General features: G+C 39.1%; 2 protein-coding genes across 5 annotated transcripts in view; one reads left to right on the plus strand and one right to left on the minus strand.

The window, feature by feature from the left end:
* npc1 (NPC intracellular cholesterol transporter 1) lies at nucleotides 1-18994 on the minus strand. The gene is made up of 20 exons (XM_022250120.2): nucleotides 18679-18994; nucleotides 14049-15443; nucleotides 13369-13601; nucleotides 12872-12972; nucleotides 10387-10550; nucleotides 10039-10170; nucleotides 9269-9451; nucleotides 9009-9123; nucleotides 8579-8706; nucleotides 7917-8054; nucleotides 7451-7540; nucleotides 5825-6015; nucleotides 5511-5635; nucleotides 5203-5329; nucleotides 4923-4984; nucleotides 4106-4253; nucleotides 3046-3277; nucleotides 2749-2862; nucleotides 2358-2520; nucleotides 1-2090 (listed from the first exon to the last, which is right to left on the minus strand). Exons 1-20 carry the CDS (start codon nucleotides 18733-18735, stop codon nucleotides 1894-1896), a joined length of 4095 nt encoding a protein of 1364 aa, XP_022105812.1. The 5' UTR covers nucleotides 18736-18994; the 3' UTR covers nucleotides 1-1893.
* The window catches only part of vcpkmt (valosin containing protein lysine methyltransferase), a 12570-nt gene continuing 2323 nt past the window's right edge, over nucleotides 15207-25453 (plus strand). The window contains exons 1-5 of one of the 4 annotated variants that reach the window (XM_087133441.1): nucleotides 15207-15343; nucleotides 21009-21460; nucleotides 22203-22313; nucleotides 22550-22622; nucleotides 24034-24153. In XM_087133441.1, coding sequence (XP_086989567.1) covers nucleotides 21225-21460; nucleotides 22203-22313; nucleotides 22550-22622; nucleotides 24034-24153 — 540 coding nt within the window. In that variant the 5' untranslated portion in view covers nucleotides 15207-15343; nucleotides 21009-21224. Of the gene's footprint in view, nucleotides 15344-19350; nucleotides 19511-21008; nucleotides 21461-22202; nucleotides 22314-22549; nucleotides 22623-24033; nucleotides 24154-25453 lie in introns of those variants that run through there. The other 3 variants (XM_022250127.2, XM_087133440.1, XM_087133442.1) reach the window with 3 other exon arrangements.

A 25453-nucleotide genomic window follows, 5' to 3' on the forward strand; every position in this document is an offset into this window, starting at 1 on the left:
TTATCTGAATCGTGGTACCCATTTATTTCACGCGGAAATTGTTGGAAGACATTCACATGTCTATTCAGTACTTATGAAATGTCGAAAGGAGAAATAAAATCAATCATACAACACAAATCAAGAACAACGGCAAAATAAATCTCTCCACAAATTACGAAAAAGGTCTTGCGCAATAGTTTCATGCACTGATACATCCTTAGATTTATGCGTTTCAATTAGAAAAAAACACTTCAGCAGGACAGCTATCCATTTTCAGTGAATAAGATTTGTAGTTTCTGCTGTCCTAATGTTAATCTTAATGCTGCAGTTAGCCTAATGTAATTCCATGCTTTGTCGTCATGCAAGTGCATGTACTCCTAACAATGACCACAATAGGGATAATGGTCTCCAAGCTAAGCCGACCTCTGAAAGCCACTATTGTGGACCAGGATTCAGCGACAATTCGTGCAACCTCCTAACAACATGCGCGTAAGCAATGAACACGCGAACCGGTGCGCACACGTGGTGTATATGCACATTGTATTTGTTATTCATGTGCTCAGTCTATAATGGGCAATAATTCTTTAAGGTTACTTAGCTCGCATTTATCACTTTTGGTTTACATTGAAAGCACACCTACGTAAACTTACACAGAATGTACAAATTACACAAGTGAACTCGATTCAATTTTTCATAAAAATACAATACATGACCGAGGCATCAGTGCTGTTTTCATATAAAAATCAATGGTGCTGAACTGCAATTCTCAAAAGAAAGTATTCCTTATTTCGTCATTACAATCATCATTACTTCACAAATTATCAGTTGTTTAAACTGATTATACATAACAATTTGCTCTGCAATAAAATACTTGATTTTAAATTAGTGTTAAGGCAAACTTGACCAAGTGCAATTGTGTAAAACAAAATATTACCAAGTTTGTAATGGTTGAAGATTATCTAAAATCTCCGTCTATATCAAAAAGAATATACAACATAAATGTCAAAAAGAAAACATGTACTTATTGCAAATATTTTAAATCTGCTGAAATCTTTACATCCACATTCAATATTTGTCAAGAGTAATACACTTAAATTCATCACAAAGAGTAATCTTTGTCCTAAAACACTGGTTTCCATAAATTGCATCACAGGCCAAAGTTCGCATTGTTTTTAATCATTCTATATCTTGTCAACTGTAACAACAGGGAAAATTAACCATTCATGCAGACTCAAAAAAAATTACAGTGAAACATCCTAAAATAACACACTGGCTGGATTCATTCAGTGTGTGTATGTGTAAGTGTACTTCTGTTCAGTGGAAGTATCTGCACAGTACACGAAGATTGACTGAAAAGAAATTTCTGACAATGACCTTCAGACTGTATGGATCAATGTGCGAAGTATTCAAGCTAAAGTCACATATATATCAGACAATATGCGCTACTAGAAATGAATAGGTTGGAAAAAAATGAAAGTAATACAATCAGCCAAGTGTCAGTGTTTATTGAAATGGTTAGGAACAGTCTGTAGCCATTAGCTAGTTAATTATGCAATACTAATCTTTTCAATTACGTCCATCATTATTTCTTGATATAGCATTTTCCATCCTAATCAGTACATGTCGCCATGCAATGACTGTTGGGTCAAGATTCTGGCAATGTATAGCCTAGTCGTATGACTTGTGTTGTTATCACCAATTAACAAATAAATGGTCAACTCTATATCTTAGGTTGACAAGGACATCTTCAGCTTGAAATTCTGAATTACAGCATTCTCTCACCATTATTAAGAGCTTGAGAAGTATCTTCGTATGTTTACTCAAGTTGGACTTATTACCACTCCTAAAACATTCCACATATATCCACAAACAAACAATTACTAAAAAGAATTAATCTCAGCTTTGATCATATTTTTAGGCATAATAATATCCTTGGCTATCAGCACTGGGCAGTAATGGAGTGCGATCAGCTTGATTCTGTCTTGGCACTTGGACTTCCGGTGCATTGACTTGGCTTTCTGGTGGTGGTTCAAACACCTTTGGCTCAGCTGGTGGGATGATAGGAGCGCGGTCCTGTTCCTCAAGAAGCTTGGCCTTGTTTATCCCGGGACCTGTCAATGGAAAAGTTTCAACTGCAAAGCTAAGACTGAGCCCATATGTTCTTATCATTCAGTCCTTAAGAATGATCTAAAGATTTCCATCTCCCGACTTCTGCACTTTTTGTTTTAAAACCTCCACAAATTTTCAACACACTGCAGACGTGTCAACTGATTCATTTCTAAGAGGATTAAACCATCTGACAATGAATATGCCACTGAGCTAACTGCACAATAACCTTTAGTGACCTCCTTTGACCATGCGCTGCCCTTTACACTTACCAACAAAGCTCAGCAGGACTGGAAGGAACATTAGACCATGGCTCGCTCCAAATATAACAATGCCAAGGTACATTCGGAAGTAGAATATCTCAAACAACTGAGACTTGGAGAAAGCCAGCACAAAGATACCACAGATCTTGGTGAACGTTATACCACTCAAAACCTGGAGACCAAAATGGGGGTCAAAGGTTAATGAGGTCAAATGGCATTGCAGGTAAACTGAGTTTGAATAGTGTCAGAAAAATAGCACTTTCAGTGGTGACAAAAGTATCAGTGACAACTTCCAGGTATGAGCGAGGTCAGAAGTTGTGAACTTTTAAAAAGGTCATATGTCGTCAGAAGTCACTAGAAAACTACCAGTAGATCAAAGGAAATTTTGATATCAACTTACTGAGCTTCCCATGTGAGTAAGTGCATCTTTGGCTCTCTCTCTCCGATTCTCCTTGGTGCTTATGGCGAAGGCACGAACAATGTGAGAACAGAACTCCACTGAAATACCCACAGACTGCAAAATTTTTAAAAGTGAGTAAGTCTCTTATGAGAGAACACAGAGAATGGCCTGGCAAATGAGTCTAACATTCCAGCAGAAAAATATATAAGCACTTCAGTTCAAACTTACGGATGAAACCTCCACACCACAAGGGTCTTGCAAATGCAATTTTATTCCTGGGAAATGGGATTAACTTACCATGATAAGATTGACCAATGAGACTGCATTCAAATCAATATTCCACAGCACCATCAAGCCCAACAAGTCGATGGTTATCATGGCAATTGTCAAGGCAACAATGAAGGCCGAGAAGAGGTCAAAACCAAGTAGCACAAACGTAATCACAAAGATGGCGCCAAGAACAATGCTCAGACTGATGGCTGAATCATGTGCCATGGTAATGTACTGCTCATAAAATACGTAGAAAACACTAGAAAGAGGTAAACGAAGAAAAATCAAGATTAATAACATCAGGTATATAACTTTCAATATTTCTACCGTACAAGATACAATATACACATATGAACTGGCATTAAGGTCATTAATGCATGTCCATATGCCCCAAGGTACTGTGAGCAAATGGAAAACAATCCTATTTCCATTGTCGTCTTGAACCCGCTTTTGGTCACTTACTGGCCTTGACATGAACATGCATGAGTGAAGGAATCATACTGGTCAATATGTGTTCTATAACACACCTCTGTCCAAAATGTCAATAAGAACAGAAACTTTTTGTGATTAAATTGGGTGTATTATCACACTGTCTGCACTAGTAAGCAGGAAGTCGTGGGTTTGAGTCCCACCCGAGTACGCTTGTGGTTTTTTCACAAGCCTTCAGGGGCAAACACTGAGTATACAGTGTGTTAATACACGTCGGACGGGGCAAAAATCTAAAATTAATCAACATCTCCCCGGTGTAAATCCATCTTTGAAAATAAACTTTTTTCAATGATTAAAGTCAACGATTAAAGGAATTCTTTCCGTTTTCCTAGACTCAGTTCCTGAGTTGCAGTTTACTGTTCTCATCAAGTGAGGGTGCTTTAACCAGTCAAGTATAAGGCCTGAGTGGGCTATACTCCAGACTTCAAGGAAATATGCAAACACGAAGTCTTGGCATGCAAGCCAGTTCACATTGATGCAAATTTCATGCCCTAGTCTATTTTAATGAACATCACGTGACCATGTTTCAGCCAATCAGGATACAGAACCAACAAGAGGTGTTTTTTGAGGGCAATATTCAATGGTTTAATACTCTCACCTGTAAGGGTAAACATCAAATTTAGGATCAGTATCAGGGCCATTCATCATTTTGGTGATATTTGCAGCTGCCTGTCTTGAATGGATTAGAGCATTGGTGAAATCATCAGAATTTCGCAGAACAGTGTGGTAGCTCTGGAAGTAAGATGCTGTGCAATAACAAGAAGACACAAGCAGCTGGTGAGTTACATGGAGCTAGAGAATCAGCAGTGGGCAGTATCTGGTTTGTGTATCAATGGAGTAATCGCTATCCTTTTGGTTGGGTATACTGAATCCACACCCAGATTTGGGCAAATATGGCATGGGATGCACTAAGCAGGGTATTATGTCATCTTGTCTCTCATTACGTAGGTCTTGCATGTACAACGTAGGTTAAAATGTCATCAAGAGTTTAAGTAATCATGAAAATCAAAAACAACAATGGTGTGCTGACAAACACAAATGACCCACCGAGCCCAGGCCTAAAGCTATAACTTTGATTTGGAATCACAAACAAGAATAGTCTTAATTGTTTACCCATTATGACCTTTACGTTTGACCTTTCAGGCTGAAACGCAATACGTTTGATGAGATTACACACACATACAGACAGGACAAGGCAGAAACAGTATGCCCCTCTGACTTCAAAAACAATGAACACATGCAGATAATGCTGAACTCCCTCATACTTGACAGGTTGACATTTGTTTTATAGATTCACAACCTGACTTAATCAGTTCAGAGAGCAGTGAAGATATTTGCATAAACAAACCAACATTGAAAGAAACTGATGCAAAATTGTCTTGATCAATGAAAGAGACAAGTTAATGTAGCTTTACCTTTTACTTGTTTCTTGGTTTTATCTGTGAACTTCACACCTGATCCATATGCTGCATGTCCTCTACAAAATTTAAACAAACCAAAACCATTCAGCAAATTCAGGGTAGATCCAAAGACTGAAACATAAACATCAATTCATCAAATTCAGAGCAGGTCCAAAACACATGAATCATTGTTTATAACTCCTAAATATTTGGCTCTGAAATTCATTTCCCTTTTTATTTCTGCATACATCTAAGTATACAAGGTAATTTAGTTAGGACAGTCTTTCACACATACCCCTTGCTACATTTAAATCCAGGATCATCTTCAAGGAAAAATGGAAGGAACTTTTCAAATTCCTCAGAAGTTGGTCTTGCAAATTGGTGAGCTGAGCTGCGGCATGGCACACAGTTTTCTCTTGGCCCTAAAATGAAAAATTACAATAAAAACCATTACAACAGTCAACAAGGCAAGAAAAAGTGAACTCACAAAAAGATCCTTCAAACAAAGAATGGGCAAAGAACAAAGTTTCTATTTTGAATTCTTATGCTGATTCCCTACAAAGATAATGTGGTTATGTATGTAGCCTTTATTTGTACATGTACCTGTTGAAGGACAAAATGTTCCATTGTCTTTGTAGTACATGCAGCAGGGAAATCCAACTTTAGATGGGGCCAACCACGAGAAAAAATCATCGATCCAAGATGACGCAGGTACAGCAATATAGGAGCTGAAACAAACATCCAAAGAAAAATGTGTTAGAGACACAATCATCCAAAAATCATGTTCTAAAACTTGTGAGTTTACTAAAAGAACTTTTTATTATTCACAGAGCTTGCTTGGAAGAATTACTTGGAATTACTAATGATTTACTTGGAAGAACTATTAAAACCGAACAACCAAACAAAAATACACTCACGCATTTGATATTTGTGATTCAATGTAAATTTGTGATGTCAAGGAGTCTGCATTACAGCCAGAGCCTCCACAAATCTTATTCTGACTCTCCTCACTGGTATAATTAAAACCATCACGAATCACAAAATAAACAGGTGGACCACTGTTGAAATGTGAAGATAGGTTCCCAAAATATGCCAGCATGTAGGAATCCTGCAGAAATTAAAAGCAATTAATAGCATTGTTAATACAAGCTCAAAGGGACTTTCCAAAAAACTTTGTCTTATTGTGAACCTCTTGTTACACAAATTTTGATTATCCCAATCATAGCCTGGCATCATGCAGGAGTAAGTGTAGTATTACACAATGTACTGTACAGGTAATGTGTAAGTAATAGATATAAAATACAACATTTATCTTTTTACTAAATTTTAAAATTATATTAATCAATATGATTTGAATGAATAAAAAAAAGATTTGGAATAGGCCTACACGTTCAATGAAACAATCCGTGGAATGGACCGTCTGCCGAAATGAAGCAACTATAAAGAACAAAGTGTTTGTGTGCTGGCCGCACTGCCATGCAGCAAAACAGTACCTGCAACCAACATGCTTGTAAACTGGTACCCACTGCTGCACGTAATTAAAGGTTTATTCAACTTGAGAACCAGTGATTGCATGTAAGGACTGGATGTAAGAGGGCATTGGAATTGGGGACACTTATTTTTGTTTCTGTTTGTAATTGCAAGACGGGATCTATTCTGTAAAAACGTTCTTTAAATTTACGGAATGGTAACTCTTATTTTTAATTTCATGACTAACTGTGTGAAATGGTTGTGCAAGTTTATTTTGAAACAGGGATGTGGGACAGGGGTTAACTGAAGGAAGGGAACTTAGGAAGGCTTTAATTTCTAAAACATTCAAATTTTCTTTCAATTAACAGGGGTGGGGTGTTTGATGAGATAAGTTAAATATTGAAAGGAGTGCGATAGACATAAGACCACCTGTGAAAAATGCACCTGCTTATATTCCCAAAGAACAAGCTAAAGTGAATACAGCAGGCTCATTTGTACATTTGTTGTCCTTGGTATCTAACTTTTCTCCCATTTATGCTTTTGGAGTCAGGTTTATTCATTTTAAATATAAAACGCATCTTTTGGGCAAGACCCACTGTGATTGAAATTCCTTTGACAGCCTGACTCACAACACACAATGTTGTTTTGAATAAAGCCCCCCCCCCCCGGTACAAAGCACAGAGTTGCCAAGCCTTCAGCAGTAAAACTGCAGCGTGAATTGCCAAACAGATTAGCATTATTTGAGGATTACTGAAGGGCTCCTTCATGATTTACTGGGATTAAGCTTCTGAAGAGGTGTTTTCAGATTGGACTTGTTAGAAAAATGCTGTTGACAATGGGTTTGGACAATTCAAGTTAAGCAAAAGTGCTCATCTAGTCTTAGCACAACTCATATTAGGTAAGTTTTCTCTCACAGGAATGTAAACATTTTGAATGGGACTGAAAAAATATGCTTAAAGTAAGAGTGATTTCGTCTCAAGCGTACTCATGTTAAAAGTGTTCAGCTGTATCACTTATTTCAATCTCCCTGGGTTCCTTACACATTTTGACAGAGAAGAAACCTGTCAACTTACATGAGGCATCGACAGCTTCTGATCCAATCCAATCTTGACTTCAGTAATCAAAAACCCACTCATGAAAGCCATGAATGCAAAGACCATTACCTGGTAAGAAACACAAATTCATTCTGGGATTAGAATACTATAGTAAGTTAGAATTAGGTTACAATTTGGAAGGCAAGTGCTTTCTATCTTGAAGCCTCAAAACTGTGAGTTTGATAGTGATTATGAACACTGATGAAAACAAATCTTTCCCTGTGAATGGAACATTGTGCTACTGTCATTACCTCACGAGATCACAAGTTAAATCCTTTCAAGACAATGAGTGTGTGCTAGGTGACATTCAATATTAAAGCTACATGTATACATAAAATACACAGAACTGATATCATCACACTGTCAACACAAAGCTTAAGTTTCACTCTTGACTAAATCCAACTTGCCAGTGCTTCTACTAAAAAAACTAGAAACTATTACTTACCACAAGTACTCTGATGGGTGTGAACATGAGAAACGGTGCATAGAACTTCTCAAACAATTGGTGCAGCACCCCAGAATGTTTGTGAGATTTGCCAGCACTTTTTAGTTTCACACAACACAAGACATCCAGACGATTTTTCTGCAAGTCATAAAGATCTTCAAACATTAAAACTATTAAAAAAAATTCCTGATACAGTGTTTTTTGACAATTTCAAATGCTATCAAGCCAATATAAATTAATTGTGATTGAATCTACTCTATTAACACCTTCAAGACCCTTCAAAAATTCCAGGTGGATTCTTCAAACTTGAACAGAGCTGGGTTAATGTTCAGGATATACATGTAGGAGCGACAGGGGAACACATACAATATATACAGGTGCTGTTCCTAAAATTTCTTTTCCAAGTCATGATGTCAACAGGTGTAACAGAATTTTCCGAACCATGACTGATTCCACTTAAAATGCTTCTTCCATTATGATCAAGGAAGTAATAATAAGCAAATGACACAGGTAATATACCCTGGCTGATTGCTGTTGGATCAACACTGGATCATTGCATTCGCAGTTTATTTAAGTAAAAACTCAACAGTAATGTAATACGCATCATGAGTTTAGAAAGATCCTTGAAAATGTCTACATCTTCTGAGTGACAACAAACTCACTTCTTCCCTTCCAGCATCTATGGATAGCAAAGCTACGAAGCAGGTGATCTGAAGGAGAAAATCAATCAGGACAGCTACCGCAGCGTAGAGAGAGAATGCTTTGACAGCAGGCATGATGGACAAGGCACCTGTCAAATAGAATGCACGACAGGTTATTGGCTCTGTGGATACTCCAAAACTCCAACTCCCTTTGAATTGGATAGACCAGCAGAATGTCATTCATCATAGATTCTTAGACAACAGATGAGGATGAATCTGCAGATAACATGACACAACAAACTATACATTTGTATATATCCAGGTACGTTTAGGCAGTCATTGTTAACGTCCAAAGCAGTCAGACAGCCCACATCTGACCAAGTCTCCACTTTACTGCAAGGGCAACTACTATGGAAATTCCAACTACCTTTAAAACATCATGGTTACATACCTAAAAAGAATGCAACGGACTCCGAGAGACTAGAAAGTAGCATACTTGGAGCCACCTCACCCAAGACACGCCCAATTTGCTGATATTTCTCCTCAGCAGGAAAACGTACATCCCTCTGTAATATACATATAGAATAAAATTTGTAAGCAAAATTGATCATCAAACAAGGATAAAATCCACAGAAAATTAAACTTTACTTTGGATCATGTGGCCCTTTTTTCGTCACATGACCAATCCGAATCACATGATCTAATACTTGCCTGATACTTTTGGACAAGGATGAAGATGTTATCAACACCCACAGCTAGGACAAGGAAGGGAACAACTTCCATAACAATGAGAGTAGCAGGAACTTGAAGGAAACCCAAAAGACCAATGGAAGAGGAGACTGATCCCAAGACAATTAATACTCCACACAGACCAAGAATAATCTTAGAGTCAATCTGAAAGAAAAATAAATTGTAAGAAATTATATGTACAATGAAAGAAAGTATACAAAATGCTGCTCTACCAACCAGTCAAAAATGCATGATTTCATACAAGTAGATTATAATCCACTGGAGGCAGCATTAACATACTGATCCAGTTAGCCCCACCCACTGGGGTGGCACCGACATACTGATCCAGTTAGCCCCACCCACTGGGGTGGCACCGACATACTGATCCAGTTAGCCCCACCCACTGGGGTGGCACCGACATACTGATCCAGTTAGCCCCACCCACTGCACATGTGGGCACTGAACACATGCTACACTCTCAACATGTATTTCTTCTCTTAAAATGTTGTTATTGCATGTTGCAGCCATGAGCGTGAACACATCAGAGTTTTACGCACAAGTGTCAAATGCATGTCGAACACACAACGAGCATATGTACGACAGCTATGACAGGCAGAATGTTCATCAGTGGGGCTTAATGGCTTGGTCTACACGTACATGTGCACAAGACATGCCTTTGTTTAGCTGGCACCAAATAAAATACAAGTTGATTAATTAGGCAGGTACATGCATTTAATTTGGCGAGTACTTACAAAGAGTCTCTTGATGTTGTATGGGAATTTGCCAAGAACGATAGCCACATATCCAAACATGAGGAGATAACTACCAGCAATTGTAAAAACCTCTGAAAAGCTCTCTCGCTCAATCTCATCCTCAATAGATCTCTGAATCATAGCAAAATATACAAAACAGAATGCTAAATCAACTGGAATACGACACATTAATTTCTTACTCTTTTCATTCTTGTTGCATGACATTTCAGCAAATTGTGTGAAAACTGCATAAATTTATTGGAGACAACTCAGATTGGTAAAATTACAATCTTTTTTAATTTCTTTTTGAAATTCTTCAATAAAGTGTAACAAATCACTCATACTGACCTCAGCTTGATAAGCTATGGTCAGATTTGGATTGCTATAATTCTTCATGAACTCCAAGAAAGCTTTCTCCCAGAGAAGAGCCGGTTCCAAGCGTGGATCACCAGTCTTATAGTTATTGACAGGAAAAGTCAGGGAAAGACTGGTGGCATTGTTGTAAAACAGGCCTGATTGGAGAGATGAAAACAAAGAAAACCAACACCTAAAATAGTTGCTGAATTGAAAAAGTGGTAAACACGAAACTAACTTGCGTTAAAATAACAAATGTTAGCACATACTGCACATGTGTATGTTAAATTCTGAAATCATGCAATATTTGGGTGTTCATGTTTAACATGTTTAATAGCAAACTACACTGTACAAACATGTATGTACATGTACATGTTCATACACCTGTATACCATACCTGTATACTGGATAATTTGGCAGATGATTGCGTATAATACCAGTACATTAATGAAATCACTGTGGACTACATTTCATATCATGATTTGGGGGGCAAACACCATAAGTAAAGATTAGCAATAAACTCAAAGTATAAAGCAATATAACCAGATACATAAACACCGTCCCCGGTACATGTACATGTACATGTATATAAACCTACAAGCAGTCATGGACATAATGAAATACAATGGAGTACACCTGTATGTACATGTACATGAGTACATGTACAATATACATGATGTACAATGTACAGATGGGTACCTGCATCTTACCCTTCTACAGGTACTTCGGGCTGAAGACACCAGTGTCATCAAAACCTTCAATACGTGTACATACAGGTATTTACATAATACTTTCTTTTCTTCTTGACAATAACTATGATAACTGAACCCTACGAACCTGTCTGGTACATGTATATGTACACCAGTAGACGTTGTACAGCACTTTTACTGAAATGAAACAGCTTTAACAGGAAGACACCACACAATGTAAACACAGCAAGAGTACTGGTATTTCTGACTCCTGAATTTCTGGAAATGCCAAATACTTAAATCCCCCCATGTCCATTATTTTATGAAAATTAATACATGTGGTTGTTTTCAAGCATGTCAAATACTGGTACGGTATTTGCTGGTGCATGTGCAAGCACATAAAATTTAGGCATACATGTACTGTACATTGTGTCTGTGTCTCCTAATAATGAACTTGTGTATTCAGATATGGCATACAATATGGACCTTGGTCTGTGGATATGGTATCTGCAGGGATGCCAGTTGAATTCTTGTCTGCCTGACAATAAGGCCAGAGATATTTGTACAAGTACACATGCATGTACATGTTTATGTACCAGTATATATCTCAAGTAGGTCCTGGTAATGTACAATAACCCTTCTCATGACATTCCCTGTCAGAAATTAACTATGAACGATGTGTTTACTTGTCAAAAAAAATTGAAATCCATTTTAAAAATGTATTGAAAAAATCTATGTGACCTCTATCATGCAATACAACTCATGAATAAAAAACAAACTAAGACATTTTTGACTTTTCACCTTCTCATTCTGTTTGCATTGCTATTAACCAATGTACTATTAAACCCAATGCAAACCCAAATACATACATGTATGTTTCTGACAGGTAAAATCTCTCTTATTTTAATCAAAGACCTTGCACTATGGTCTGTTTATCACAGATGAAAAAAGATAAGGCCAGTTTGAAAAAAGTATTAGTTTTATCCATACTTACAAAATCTGGTTTGTGTACTGCAAACAATCAATCCGCAGAGATTGAAGTTTTTATAGATGGATGGATTTGTGATTTCTACATCACAAATTCAATTTTACAAGCAACATCGTTAAAGGAAGTTACTTTTCATGATATTGCCAAAAGACACATTTTTATTTAAGCACTACTAACTGCACGTCAAAACTTCATGAAAAGTCCAAAACCACTAAGACAAACAACAACATTTTTTCTTTAACAGTTTAAAAGGCAGTTGTCCTTTCTAAGTCACATGCAGTTGGGACTCCAAGGGCCAAAGTCTCAGCTACACAATGTACATGTACCGGTATGTAAACTATAAATGCTGACTTTTGCAGCCACTTACATTTTACATGTACATGCAGATATTTATACTATTTGTCATCACCTACTGTACATGTACTGCTCAGGGCTGTGGACAACATTCTAACTATTAACAATTTGGCCCACAAGAGTCTCTACAGTAGAGTTCAAACTTAGAGACTTGGTGTCCCCTCAATACGGTCTAGGTGTCCCCTCAATATGATGTGGGTATCCCCCTCAATATACATGTAGTGTGGGTACCCTGTCAATATGTGGGTGTCTCCTCTGCATGGTAGGGCTCTACCATATTCCTCAACCCAAGGATTCCGGCTCAAACTTTAAATTTTAAGTTCCTTAAATCTATTCCATACTTTAAACTGGCATAAGTAGTATTAATGTCATGTATGCAGTGCATGTGCCTGACACATTCTAAACTTTCACTTTCACTTTATTATTGTGTTTAGTTGAGTTAACTTACCATCATAATTGCCCAGGACAGTCCAGGGGAAAATTGGACCTCCAAAAGTACCCAAACATGGGTAGTGTTGCTTAGTTCCATCATCAACAGAGGCTGGTGCCCTGAAAACAATAATAAAACGAGTAAGTAACCTCAGTACATGTATCAGAATGTTTAAGGTTTTTTTCTCAAAGGATGGGAGATTTATTTGAAAATTCACTGAGAGTTCACCTTACATGTACAAGAAGTAAACAGCTGAGAACATCAGCTTTAGCCTAACTTAATCGCAAGTGTCTCTTGTCCATCAAAATCTATGAACAAGTGGAAATGGATTTTGATAGATTTGGGATAGTCAGGGTTAAGGTTCTAAGCTCAAATAAGGATGCAGTTACATGTAACATAGCTGCTTATACATGTACGTGTCTGTTTATGCTCTCTTAGGGATTCAGTCATAAATACACAGATGATTCATGTGTATCCAGATTAAAAAACATCTATGTGAAGTAAAGGGCACTTACGCTGTACAGGCCAAGAAATGAGTGTGATAGTCAGCATACGTGAAGAACTCATCTTTGATGGAACTGTTGAGTTTCTCAAGATCATTTTGCCAGTAGTTAAGTACACTCAAAATTGTACAATTGGTGTTAGTTGGGGATTCCGGCTTAAAACAGATGTCTTCAAGTCCAACGGTGCGATTTTCTTTCTCATAGTATGCTGTGAGACTTGTAATTTGTTCCTGAAGATCCAGCACCTTTTAAAATCAAGAGAAATTTCACATTTTTTCTTGTTTCGGTACTTTTGTACATGTGGGAAAACCAAGCAACTGATGATTTTGTACAATTAAAAATGCATTTAATTGTAAAGGAATGAAATCAATGTGATCAAGTAAATGATAAGAGCTATGATTTAGATGGCCACTAAACTGAATCTTACTGGCCTTCAGCAGTAACAAACTTAACATACATGTACTATACTTGTCAGGGTGCAATTCAACATTTTATTACACCAACAAACTCCTCAACCCACATGGTTAACTTAATCCTTGACTATTTGTACCTCTATGCAATTTTTATGCTCTTGGAAACAAAATACTTTTGAACTCTGTTTCCATGTGAGGAAAAACAAGTAAAACAAATATATGTTTGTGGCCAACTGCTTCAACAGTGGACACCTTGTATATGCATATATGTCAACCAACCTGTATAAGAACATCCTTGTTTAATACTGGGCCATAGGAAAGATTGGCCTTTCCTAGTCCATATGGTAGGAAATATGTCACATTGTAGCTGGGAGCTGTAATGATGACTTGCTCTGTGCGATAAAATGGTCCAAAGTTTTCATCAAAGTAGCTCTTCTCCTCACGTGAGCGGCTTTCTGGAGGAGACCACAGCTCAACAGGATCTGTTGTTACTTTCAAGAAGGCAATGCCTGAGCTCAACCCACCAACTACCAGGAGACCCAATAAAATCACAGGGACTGGGTAACGAGCACAAATAGTGCCCCACCACTGGAAAACAGCAGACAACTTTCGGTGAAAAGTGGCACCAACTCTTTCCCTACAGCCGACATCTTTTTCAGAGACTTGATGTTGACTAACGGCAGATACTTCGCCATTGATTCTGAGTTCATTGTAATGAGTAACATGTCTTCGTCTCTGAATGAGCCATGTGATTATCACAAACAAGATGAAGATGACAACAAAGACACCATAGGAGCAGATGAGGATGAATAGGATGCCATCCATGCCAAAGATTGTCAACGGGGGGTTATTTATAGTTGTTGGGGGAATCGGTGGACAGGATGGGATGCAATCCTGACAACTACAGGGTTCAGAGTACTCATCAACTTTCTTATTACATGGATAAACAGAAGTGTTAAATGCTTCCATTGGGAGGGGAGCAGATTTGTTACCTCCATCAATTATGAAATTGATGGTAAATGGTGTCTGTCCATTGTCGGTACTACCCATGAAGTCCAACAGTTTTTGGGGGGTGCAGGTACTTGCTGACTGACCACAAAGGAGTGAAAAGATCTTTGAATTTGAACTTGGAAAATTGACATTTTCACAACTATTATACATGCCATCTACAAAGTCGTCTTGAACATGGTAATCAATACTGAGAATGCTATCATTAGTTTTGTAGGTGAGCTTGTTGTCTTCCAAGCCTGCTTGAACTTCTTCATCTAGAGGAGATTCAACAGCCTCCAACTCATTGATGCCATTAGCTTCCTGTTTAAACACACCAGGTTTGATGCTAGTGACATCTACAAACAGGCTGTTACTGGGGTCACAGGTCATGGCGCAGTATAGATTCAGAAAGTTGCGTTGACATGAAGGGCAACGGCTCATCATTTGCCTTGCCTGACTGGTCTGGGTCAGAAATGTTTTCAACTGATTCAAATCACAGCAGGCCAAGGTCTTATTTTTGACAAGATGAGGACACAGTTCATGGAGAATTTCAAGAGCTTCTGGATCATCAAGCTCAGGAGCAGGTTTGTTGTAGAAGCAATTCAACTTATGCTCAGGGATATCACGATATCCACACTGCCCGTACATGATGCAATAGCCCTTCTTGTGTATAGCATCTGAAGCCTGCACAGAGAAAGGGGGGGAAAGCAGAAACTAAATTGAAAGGAAATCCTTTGACTAAAGAGGAAACTTGGAGAAACCCTTTGTATGACTGTTGGCATTGGCACAGCCATCATACACATGCCACACATCAGCACTCGGCAATCAATTCATGTGTAAGTAAGCGTACATGTATGTACATGTAGGTGGTGCCAGATTAAATCCGCATGTTTGCAGATCATCACAATGGATACCTACATGTATTGGGTTGATGCTTTGTACATGTATGCATGACATGACGTGTCATGTCAAGCCAAATTAGGTTCTTCATTTTTGTTTTTCTATACAGCTTGTGTGATGCCTTTGGTTTTTACAGGCATAAAACAGCGAGGATCCAGAGAGGTTTAGGGGTCAAACCCACCCCACCCATTGCCATATTATTTTAAGGGGCCTATATGTGTACACCTCAAGATTGGAAGACATCCTAAAAATAAAACATACATACAGGTACACAATAGGGGCTTATTTTCCATGTATGGTTAGGACAAAATGAAAAGATTAAATGGATTCACCAATGGTCTTATGTACACGTACAGTTAGTACATGTAAGTAACTCCCCGTACATGTGAATACAAATTTCCACACCCCCCTTCCCCCCAGTGAAGGCACGGGGACAAACAGGTACAAAATGTACACGTATGTACAGTACATGTATGACAAAGAGAATGAAGGCCGAGAGTTGAAAGTGGGAACACCCCTCTTTTAGCTTCCAAAAGTCCCCTTCTTTTAAAAAAAAAAAATTCCCCAATCCCAAGCACTCACCCCACCACCCAAACATCCCATAATGCATGTATATTTACATTATATTTCAATTAATATTAGGATACAAAAAAGGCCCAAAAGGTCAAAATTTTCTATTGCAGAACCAGTTACAATGAGACTTTACTGTTTCATGTATGATGCCAGTGCAAAGCTGGCGATTAGAAAAAGGTAGGCAGGTAAGTGAAGACTAGTTTGATAGGCAGGTACCATTACCATGGTTGCATGTAAGACTAGTTTTTAAAATGTTACATCACTATGGACAATTTTTTACTGCAGTGGTAAATTATAAGCCATCAGAAAGCGATAACTTGCCTAAAAATGTCAAATCTAAGATGAAAATACTGAAGTGGTCACTTGAAATATAAATTATTCTGACCAGTATGAGTTTCTAGCAATTTGTGCACAGGGTGTCAAGTGATGTAACATAACTTACGTTACAACATTAGGCCATATGAAAAAAATAATTAGTTTAGCATCAGCCCCCACCTAAAAAAATCTTGCAGCGTGTTTTTTTCTTTAAAAGTTGTCTTTTCCGATGTCCTTAGCTGTCCCCCGTAGTTTCTACAAACCTCGTGCATGCAAAACAACATACAGCCTGAGTACATACACATGTTATGTGCACTTCTGTGCACGAGTCTGAAGTGAACATGGCGCTTTCGTTCCGTGAATGTGGCAGTCCAGATCAGCATGCATACCAAAGTATTAAAAAAAAAAAGCAAATACAACTGATGCTAAACTATCTCTTTTTTCAAGTGGCCTTACTTACTGTACGATTCCAGCGCGAAGCTGGCTATCAGACATGTCAGAAAAATTGTGACAAGTTTAACATATAATAATGAAATATATAGCCTACATGTATGTAACAACTGTTTTGCACCATTCCCAAATGCTATACATCTCATCATGTTGTTATTGTTGAAGCTAAACTGCAGCGGCAAAAGAGGGTGCCAGCAAATCAAGAGGGAAAATAAAACGAACAAGGCAAAAATTAAAAATGAGTCCGGGCTATGGTAAATCTAACAAACTGCAAAGTACATGTAAATGTACCAATATACAGTATCAGTAATTTCATTTCTTGCAGTGAGTCTTCAACAGTTTTGCAGCTAGCTGGCCCTATCATCAATGTAGTCTACTATCTTAGCCCCACTAGGATCACTCCCGATCCATCCTTACTCACTAGTGTGGTATGGACTGTCACTCCCGATCCATCCTTACCCACTAGTGTGGTATGGACTCTCACTCCCGATCCATCCTTACCCACTAGTGTGGTATGGGCTCTCACTCCCGATCCATCCTTACCCACTAGTGTGGCACAGACTGTCACTCCCGATCCATCCTTACCCACTAGTGTGGTATGGACTGTCACTCCCGATCCATCCTTACCCACTAGTGTGGTATGGACTCTCACTCCCGATCCATCCTTACCCACTAGTGTGGTATGGACTGTCACTCCCGATCCATCCTTACTCACTAGTGTGGCACAGACTGTCACTCCCGATCCATCCTTACTCACTAGTGTGGCACGGACTCTCACTCCCGATCCATCCTTACCCACACATCCGTATACGCAATTTCGTGTCGGTGTACTGAAAATTTTCATCGAGGGCACAGTTGCCATCTTTAAAATAACGTCATTGAACATTACGTAACTTGACCCCTCATCGTCTCGACGGCTGTTCCATGTCAAAACATATCTACAAATGTAATACACAGACTGAGTGATAAGATACTACATGTACATGTACCAACGGACTCTTCCAAAACTTGGGCAGCAGATTAGATATGTCTTGGAACAGCCGTCGAGACGATGAGGGGTCAAGTTACGTAATGTTCAATTACCTTATTTTAAAGATGGCGACTGTAAGAGCGAGCCTGTGAGATTGAATGGGTGAAGGCAACAAGACTGGAAAATACCAGAACACCGTAAAAGAAATCATTCAATAAATGGCACTAAGAAAGCAGAGAGGCTAAGGATCATCTTTGTATGCAAAAGAAATTGTGCCCACAATGATAAGTGGGTGCACCGAAAATGTTCAGAACGCCGACATGAAATTGCATATACGAATGTGTGGCTATATATTGCATATACGAATGTGTGGCTATATATTGCATATACGAATGTGTGGCTATATATTGCATATACGAATGTGTGGCTATATATTGCATATACGAATGTGTGGCTATATATTGCATATACGAATGTGGATGGAGCAGGAGTGACAATCCGTGCCACACTAGTCAGTGCAAATAGTGGGGCTATCTACATGTACTAGTACTACAGTAGTACTAGCATACTCTAGGCCTACCCCAGAATGCCCGTTCCCATAAACGGGGTGGTGACGGACCCCACAGTTCTGGAAGTGGGGGTAGAATAGGCCTCCATAATGTAGTTCTGATATAGTTCTAACTTCTACTGTCATGACTGTAAATCATGTACCTGCACAAAAACCGTCACGGACATCAACAAGGTTACCAAGAACAGCCGACGCTCCATATCTTTCGTTGATCTTTGGGCAAAAAGTTCCACTGAAACAGCGTCGTGGCACTCCGATCAGTTGCAGCAATATATAAACTTGAAAACAAAGAGTTAATGGGTCATAAATATGACTTTTAGCAAGATATCTAACACAGGGGTGTGGGCGTGTGTCGACATGTACATGTGGTATGTACATATGCTCATCTAATGATCTATGTTTTCATGTGTTCAGTGCTAGTGGTGTTACGTTTCAACGAAAGCACAATGATTGTATTCAAGTACTGCGGTCTCTATCTATTATGTCTGTAGTCGTGCTGACTCTGTGACTGTTCATGGAACTGAAGACAGGGACCTAGACAAGAGCTAGTTTCCATCAATATAAAAATAGAAATCACTCCAGAAACTTACATGTACCATGCATGGTCGTAAACGTGTCGGCAAAAGTTTCCTGTGAATATGTCGGTCAGTTTTAAGTGTAACAATTTTTTTATATTCCTTTTTTTCACAACTTTTAATCACATTTATTACTCAGCCATAGTTCTATGTATGGGTTTATTGGAGCAAATTTGACTTGTGTAAAGTAACTTAAATTATGGATGACCAGAGCCAATCACAGTAGTGATCGATCCCTTTATTTACAAGAAATCGTCAACCAGCCGCTATCCCAAAGATCAGACCATGTGTCATGTGTGTGGGTGTCATGTGATTAGTCATCGGTGTGCGGCGCGTGCACGTGAGGTGCGGCGCGGCTCACCGGCGCTGTACAGTACAGGTAACCAAGTACATGTAAAATGTAAGATACTGGGTGGGGAGGCAGAAATTTTTGTGACTTACTATAACTTATACTTTGAACTATAATTGAACTCCAGGAAAAACTGTGACATTCTGACTCTCCTTCCACAGTTGTCATGGTTTTGTATGTATGGAGATGTAGGCTAGGCCCCTACAGTACATGTACAGTACACATATGTAGCCTCCACTACCCAGAAGTGGTTCGTCGATCGTGGGAGTGAGAGTGCGGCGGACGATGAACCCCGCAGTTTTGGGAAATTGTTTTGGAACTAATTGCAAAGAAATCTTTATATTTCATTCAAATAAAACAGTTGCATATGTAGCACGGAAAAATGGCACCCTAAACTAAGTCTAAATAAACAAAAAAACAAACCAGAATTTGGGGAACTCGCTAAAAAAAAATTCAAATTGGATCGGGTAGGGAGGAGTCGCAAGGAAAATTAGGTGGAGGCAAACGACCGCAAATTTTAGAGAAAGGAGGAAACAAAACCAAAAAAAGGTAATCCCAAAATTTATTGCTTAGGGGCAATGCTCAACAGAATTCAAACAACGATATAAAAAAAAGGAAACTCAATCAATTTGGTGATTCAAAAAAATTGAAGAACCAGTGTGATGTCTGGACAGAATGGGACTAGATTAAATGAAACTTAATGAAACTACGTCAAACTACAAAAAAATTGGATGCCAATGAAACTTTGCTGGTCAAAAGAAATAGGAGCGTGGATTCAAAAACATTTAAAGTCGAGCACTGAATACAAGCAAAAAAATGAATCTATTTCAACAAAAAAATGAAAAACCTAACCACAAGCAAAACTTAAAGTAACCAAAAGCCAACACAGCATATAAGAGGGTTGCAAAATAATAAACACAACAGCTTTGACAACCGAATAAAACGGCAGACTAAGCGAGGGGCTGAGAACTCATAAAAATGTGGTGTGTGCTCTTCACTGCCAGTCTGCAAACTGCAGGTGGGTCTAGAGGGAATGCTGAGCACATGGTGCTAAATCAAAGGGGCTCTTTGTTCAAGGGTCTAATTACTGTAAGAATGATGTTACCTTACCAGGGGGAGGGTCCAGCTTAAAAAAAAATCATTTTCCAGGGGGAGGGAACTGAAGTTATTGTACATGTAGAAGATTGCAATCATCCTCCTTACACTTACATACGTCCTTTTACCGGGAAAATTTTTTTGGCGGCGATTATGCTTCCTGGCAAAAGGTTGTAAGCGCTTACGATCTTCCGGGCGCACGACGACATGTAGACTTTAAACAAATTCTGCATTACAATGATACAACATCACACAATATGAACAAGGACAGACAAGGAACAGTGTGCCAGCGTGGTAATTGTGGAGTGCAAAATATATAGAAAGATCTATCGACATACAAGTACTGAATTCTGATCTAGGAGAAAGAGAGTTTGTGGGTTCAAGCTTTTAGTTAAATATTGTCTTTGGTTAGACAGGTCAAATTTATAATCCCCACTTGTCTCTTTCCTCCCAGGAGAATGGTAAATACATGTAGTTACATGTACCTCCATTCTTATTGCTACGTGTGGGTACAAAAAGTACATTGGATACACGCTGCATGACATCAGTCAGGACCTTGGTTCAACAGGAAGATGATCAGCTCCCCATTATACAAGATCTCTTTTGATGACCACAGTCAGCCTTTAGTGTTCCATTCAGTCTTTGTTGCCCGCAGCAGAAAATACCAGCAATGGATGACCAGCCCAAGTACTTTGATCGAATCCTTGAATTCGACGGCCAAGATCTAACTATCAAGCAGTGTTACTTTGGTGATGTCGGCTGTGTTGTGTGGGATGCTGCTCTAGTCTTGTTGAAATTCTTAGAGTTGGATTTTTTCAAGCCAAAACGTGACAGTTTGGAGAAGAAACATGTGATTGAGCTTGGTGCAGGCACAGGAGCTGTTGGACTAGCAGCAAGTCTACTTGGGTAGTATTTTACTATTGATAAATAGTTTTTCTTAGAACAGTCATGGCTCGCTAATTTCATCATTAATTTCAGATAGTACTGTCAAGCAAGGAGAGTCAGGTTGGCATAGTGGCTCTTTCCTTGCCTTCCACCTCAGTCTGTGGCCCGGGGTGGAATCCTACAGTGGCCTGGTCCACATTTGGATTGGGTTTTCAGTCCCTACCTGATTCCTTGGGTTTTACCTAGAATATTCCTCTGGGGTTTTCTCCCACCTCTGAAGGCTGTAACTGCTTCTCATTGTCTCTACAGGTTTCTTCGGGCTTACGAGCTGTAGTGCCCAGGGAACCATTGAAGAATCCTTGATGTTATTACCAGAAATTAATAATAATCCTGAGGGTTTGGGAATATATCCCCCTCCCCCAGTTTTTGGATGGGGAATGTGCCATAGGATCATCCCTCCCAGATTTTTGTGCCAAGCAAAACTAAAAATGCTTAGTATCACCCCAATGCTATCAATTAAGAGATGCAAGTAGTAAAGTAACTCAATCGTATCTCAGATTATTTTTTTCAGAGAAGACAGATGGAGAGATACAAGACAAAGTTACTGTGCATGATTTAGATAATTGGATGACTTTGCAGCAATCTGAATTACTTTTGGCCATTTCTCCAGTCTCCATTCTGCACATATGCCTCTACATCCAGGAAAAATATCAGATAAATTTTGACATGTTTATTTAGTTTTGACTATTTTCCATGTTTTCAGAGCTGATGTGACGGTCACAGATCTGGAAGATTTTATACCGTTGATGCAGCTGAATATCGATACCAACAAAAGTGTTATCAGAGGGACCATTACTGCTAAGACTCTTCAATGGTTAGGTCCTTTCATTTTGGAACCAATGAAGGTTTCAGTAACTTGTATAAAGAGAGAAGTCAGGGTTAAAGACTTGAGGTTAGGGTTGTTCAGAGTAGCCAATTTGAAATGGAGTATGAAGATACAAGTCTAGCCTTCCAGCCTCCCGTTGTTCATCTGCCATATATAATGCTTGTAAGATGGCTGAAGTTTCTGGAAAAGGTTTATAAATTTCTTTCTCATTTGTTGACCTGTAGGGGTGCTTCAGTGGCCAACTTCCTCCCTCATCCAGATGTAATTCTGATGTCAGACTGTGTTTACTATTTAGAGGTATGTGTACCATACATAATACCGCTGTTTCTTTCTTCAAATGCCCCCCTCAATTTCATTTGTTTTCTTGAATTATATTAAGTGGAAAGGTTTGCGGTAACGCCATGTGAAGGAATATCTGTTATGAGTATGTATGGTTCTGAAAAGAACTGGGAGAATGCTCAACATTTCAGATTGCGTGCCGCGCTCAGTCCATTGTCAGGAGACTGATGAAACTGTTTATATAAGGTGACTGAATGCAGTGGAGTGTGACGAGAATGCTTGTGGTGGATTCAGCTGGGCACTCATGCGGGACGGGGTCCAGAAGGTCAGTGAGGTGTGTCAGTTGGGCAGTGGTTGGGGCAGGGTGAGGTGGCCGGGGGTATAGGAGAACCATTGGACTGGGAGGTGAGCAGGGGTTGCCAGATGTCACTGATGGAGAAGCCGATGTCTTGGGGAACGGTGTCGTGCTTGGGGATCAGGGTTCTCTGATGGGTCTTGGGTACCAGTGCTCGATGCTGGTGATGAGGTGCACCTGGTCCCATTTGATGCAGTGGTCTTCAGAGTGGGAACGCGTGACTATCACTGACTTCTCATACTCTCCCTTCCTGCCAAGGGTTGGTGTTCTTCGAGTCTGGTGGGGAGGTCCCTTCCATGCAGTCTCGCAAATATACACTTTGCCGCATTGGCAGGGGATCTTGTATACCCCTGGTCAGTATTGCGGATCTTGTCTGTCCTTGTGGGATGTCAGCATGCCGCGGATCTTGAGAGGGGCTGTGTGGAGTACCTTGATGTCATTCTTGCTCAGGATACCTTGGATGTGGTGGGAAGTACAATCTACATGTAGGTAGGGGGCAGTAACAGAACTAGGGGCCTTAGCTAGTTGGCTTTGGGTATAGGAGACCCTTCGGCCGGACTGAGCACACAGTCCAAAACGTTGAGTAGACTCCCAGTTCTTTTCAGAACCACACATGCTCATAAGAGATATATTCCTTTGCATGGTGCTACCGCAAACCTTTCCACGTATTGCTGTCTTTCACCATGAAAAGCCTGAAATTCCATCTTGGATTATATTGTGCCCAATGTTCCAGATGTTTTTATCCTTTTAAAGTGCCAGACTTTTTGCTCTTTGTATGCCTCTGCCATAGGCATGCAGAGCCTCGATCTGGCAGCTTTAAACAATAGACATAGCTGGTTCAGTGATTCGGGTGTATGTTCCTTAGTAATTTTGCGCATGTTGCGTCAGTTCTTATACCATGCGATTGGACAGTATACTTTGCCAGTTTGAGGCTATGCATGCCTATGGCGGCAACATGCAAAGGGGAGCAAATACTTGTTATCTTGGGCCTGGTAGTCTACATTTTGACCCCTCCCTTCTCATCAGCCTTTTGCACTGTTTACACTGGTGTTAATCATGAAGTTTCTTTTAAAGGCTGTTGATGATCTTGTGAAGACAATGAATGAGTTGAGTGGTCCAGAAACAGTCATCCTGTGTAGCTATGAAGAGAGAACCATGGGACAAAACCTCCAATCTCTAGACAGATTCCTTAAGGTGGGTCAAACTCTAGTCTTTTCTTTGAATTAATACTCAGAAATCTGAAAGTACAGACGTTTGACTTTTTCTTTAGACAAGCTCTTGGGCAGGACAGCTGAAATTTAGAGCAAGTTCCATCAAGGACCCGTAAACTTGTGGTTGGTTTGTGATGCACCTAGCATGTGCAGTGAAGCTGACGTGCAAACGACCTCAGTAGGCCAGTTGGGAATAGTCGACTGCATTATAGTCCAGCTATCATTGACTATCAGAGTTAGTTTAACCAAGGTTCACTAATGTCCTTAATCAAACTTGCCCTTATTGACTACTGAGCATGATGTGGCTTGTAATAGACATCAAAACCCATGTTGCAACCCCAAATTGTTCTGACAGTCCTGTGTAATCATGTTGTGTGTACTTTATTCAGAAGCTGTGAATAAATCAATAACCCAAAACAAAGTAATCATACCCAATTTACACCCTGGCTGTAGAAGTGACCTGATTAGTAAGTCTTAAACTACCGGTATTTCTGTGACGACAGTCCATTGTTCAAAGTGTAGATTATTTTTACAAATCTATAGCAAACTGTAGATGGGTCTGTCCTCACTAAAAGACATGTATTTGTATGACATTCAATACAAATTTCCAACTGTAAAATTACTTTTTGCTTCACTGTTTCTAATTGTTGCCACAGTAAGGTAAAGATAAATTCAGCAGTATTTGAGAAATAACAGACGTTTATTCTTGAAGAGATAACGTTTGTCACATGGACAGACACTTTGTTTATTACATATGAAAAATACAAAACGCAATTGAAAATTACCTGCAATGTATTAAACACTCTTTTTGTTTACTTTTAGAAACTTTCATTATCTGATAAAAACAATTCAGTCTTCTCACTTTTATTTCAGCAAAGTGAACAGACTTTTTCTAATGAATGAATTGTTCATTATTTTACTTAATTTTGCTTTGTAATAAATGTACATGTATTTACAAGATACATGTAAGTCTTCAAGAGTTTCACATTTAGAGGGAAAAATTGGTTGTGACAAACATTACAAAATAGTGGACAGACAATTGTAATTCCTCAAACCCAATCTTAATTTTGTCATCTGACAGAAAAAAACACCAAATATGATGTAAACTATAGTCATTTGCAAAAGTTTGGGACCTCCAATAGAAAATGCATTAGCCTGAAGGAAAACCAAACTTAAACCAATCAATCATGGCAACTTATGTTTATTTTCAATGTGTCACCTTGGTACCTTGGTTGAACATTTTTGACTACATTTCCATGATTTGACATGTTAACAGTCTAATA

Source organism: Acanthaster planci, linkage group LG02, assembly GCF_054643075.1.
Source record: "Acanthaster planci isolate LZ-2023a linkage group LG02, COTS_SCS, whole genome shotgun sequence".
NCBI classification, from domain to species: domain Eukaryota; kingdom Metazoa; phylum Echinodermata; class Asteroidea; order Valvatida; family Acanthasteridae; genus Acanthaster; species Acanthaster planci.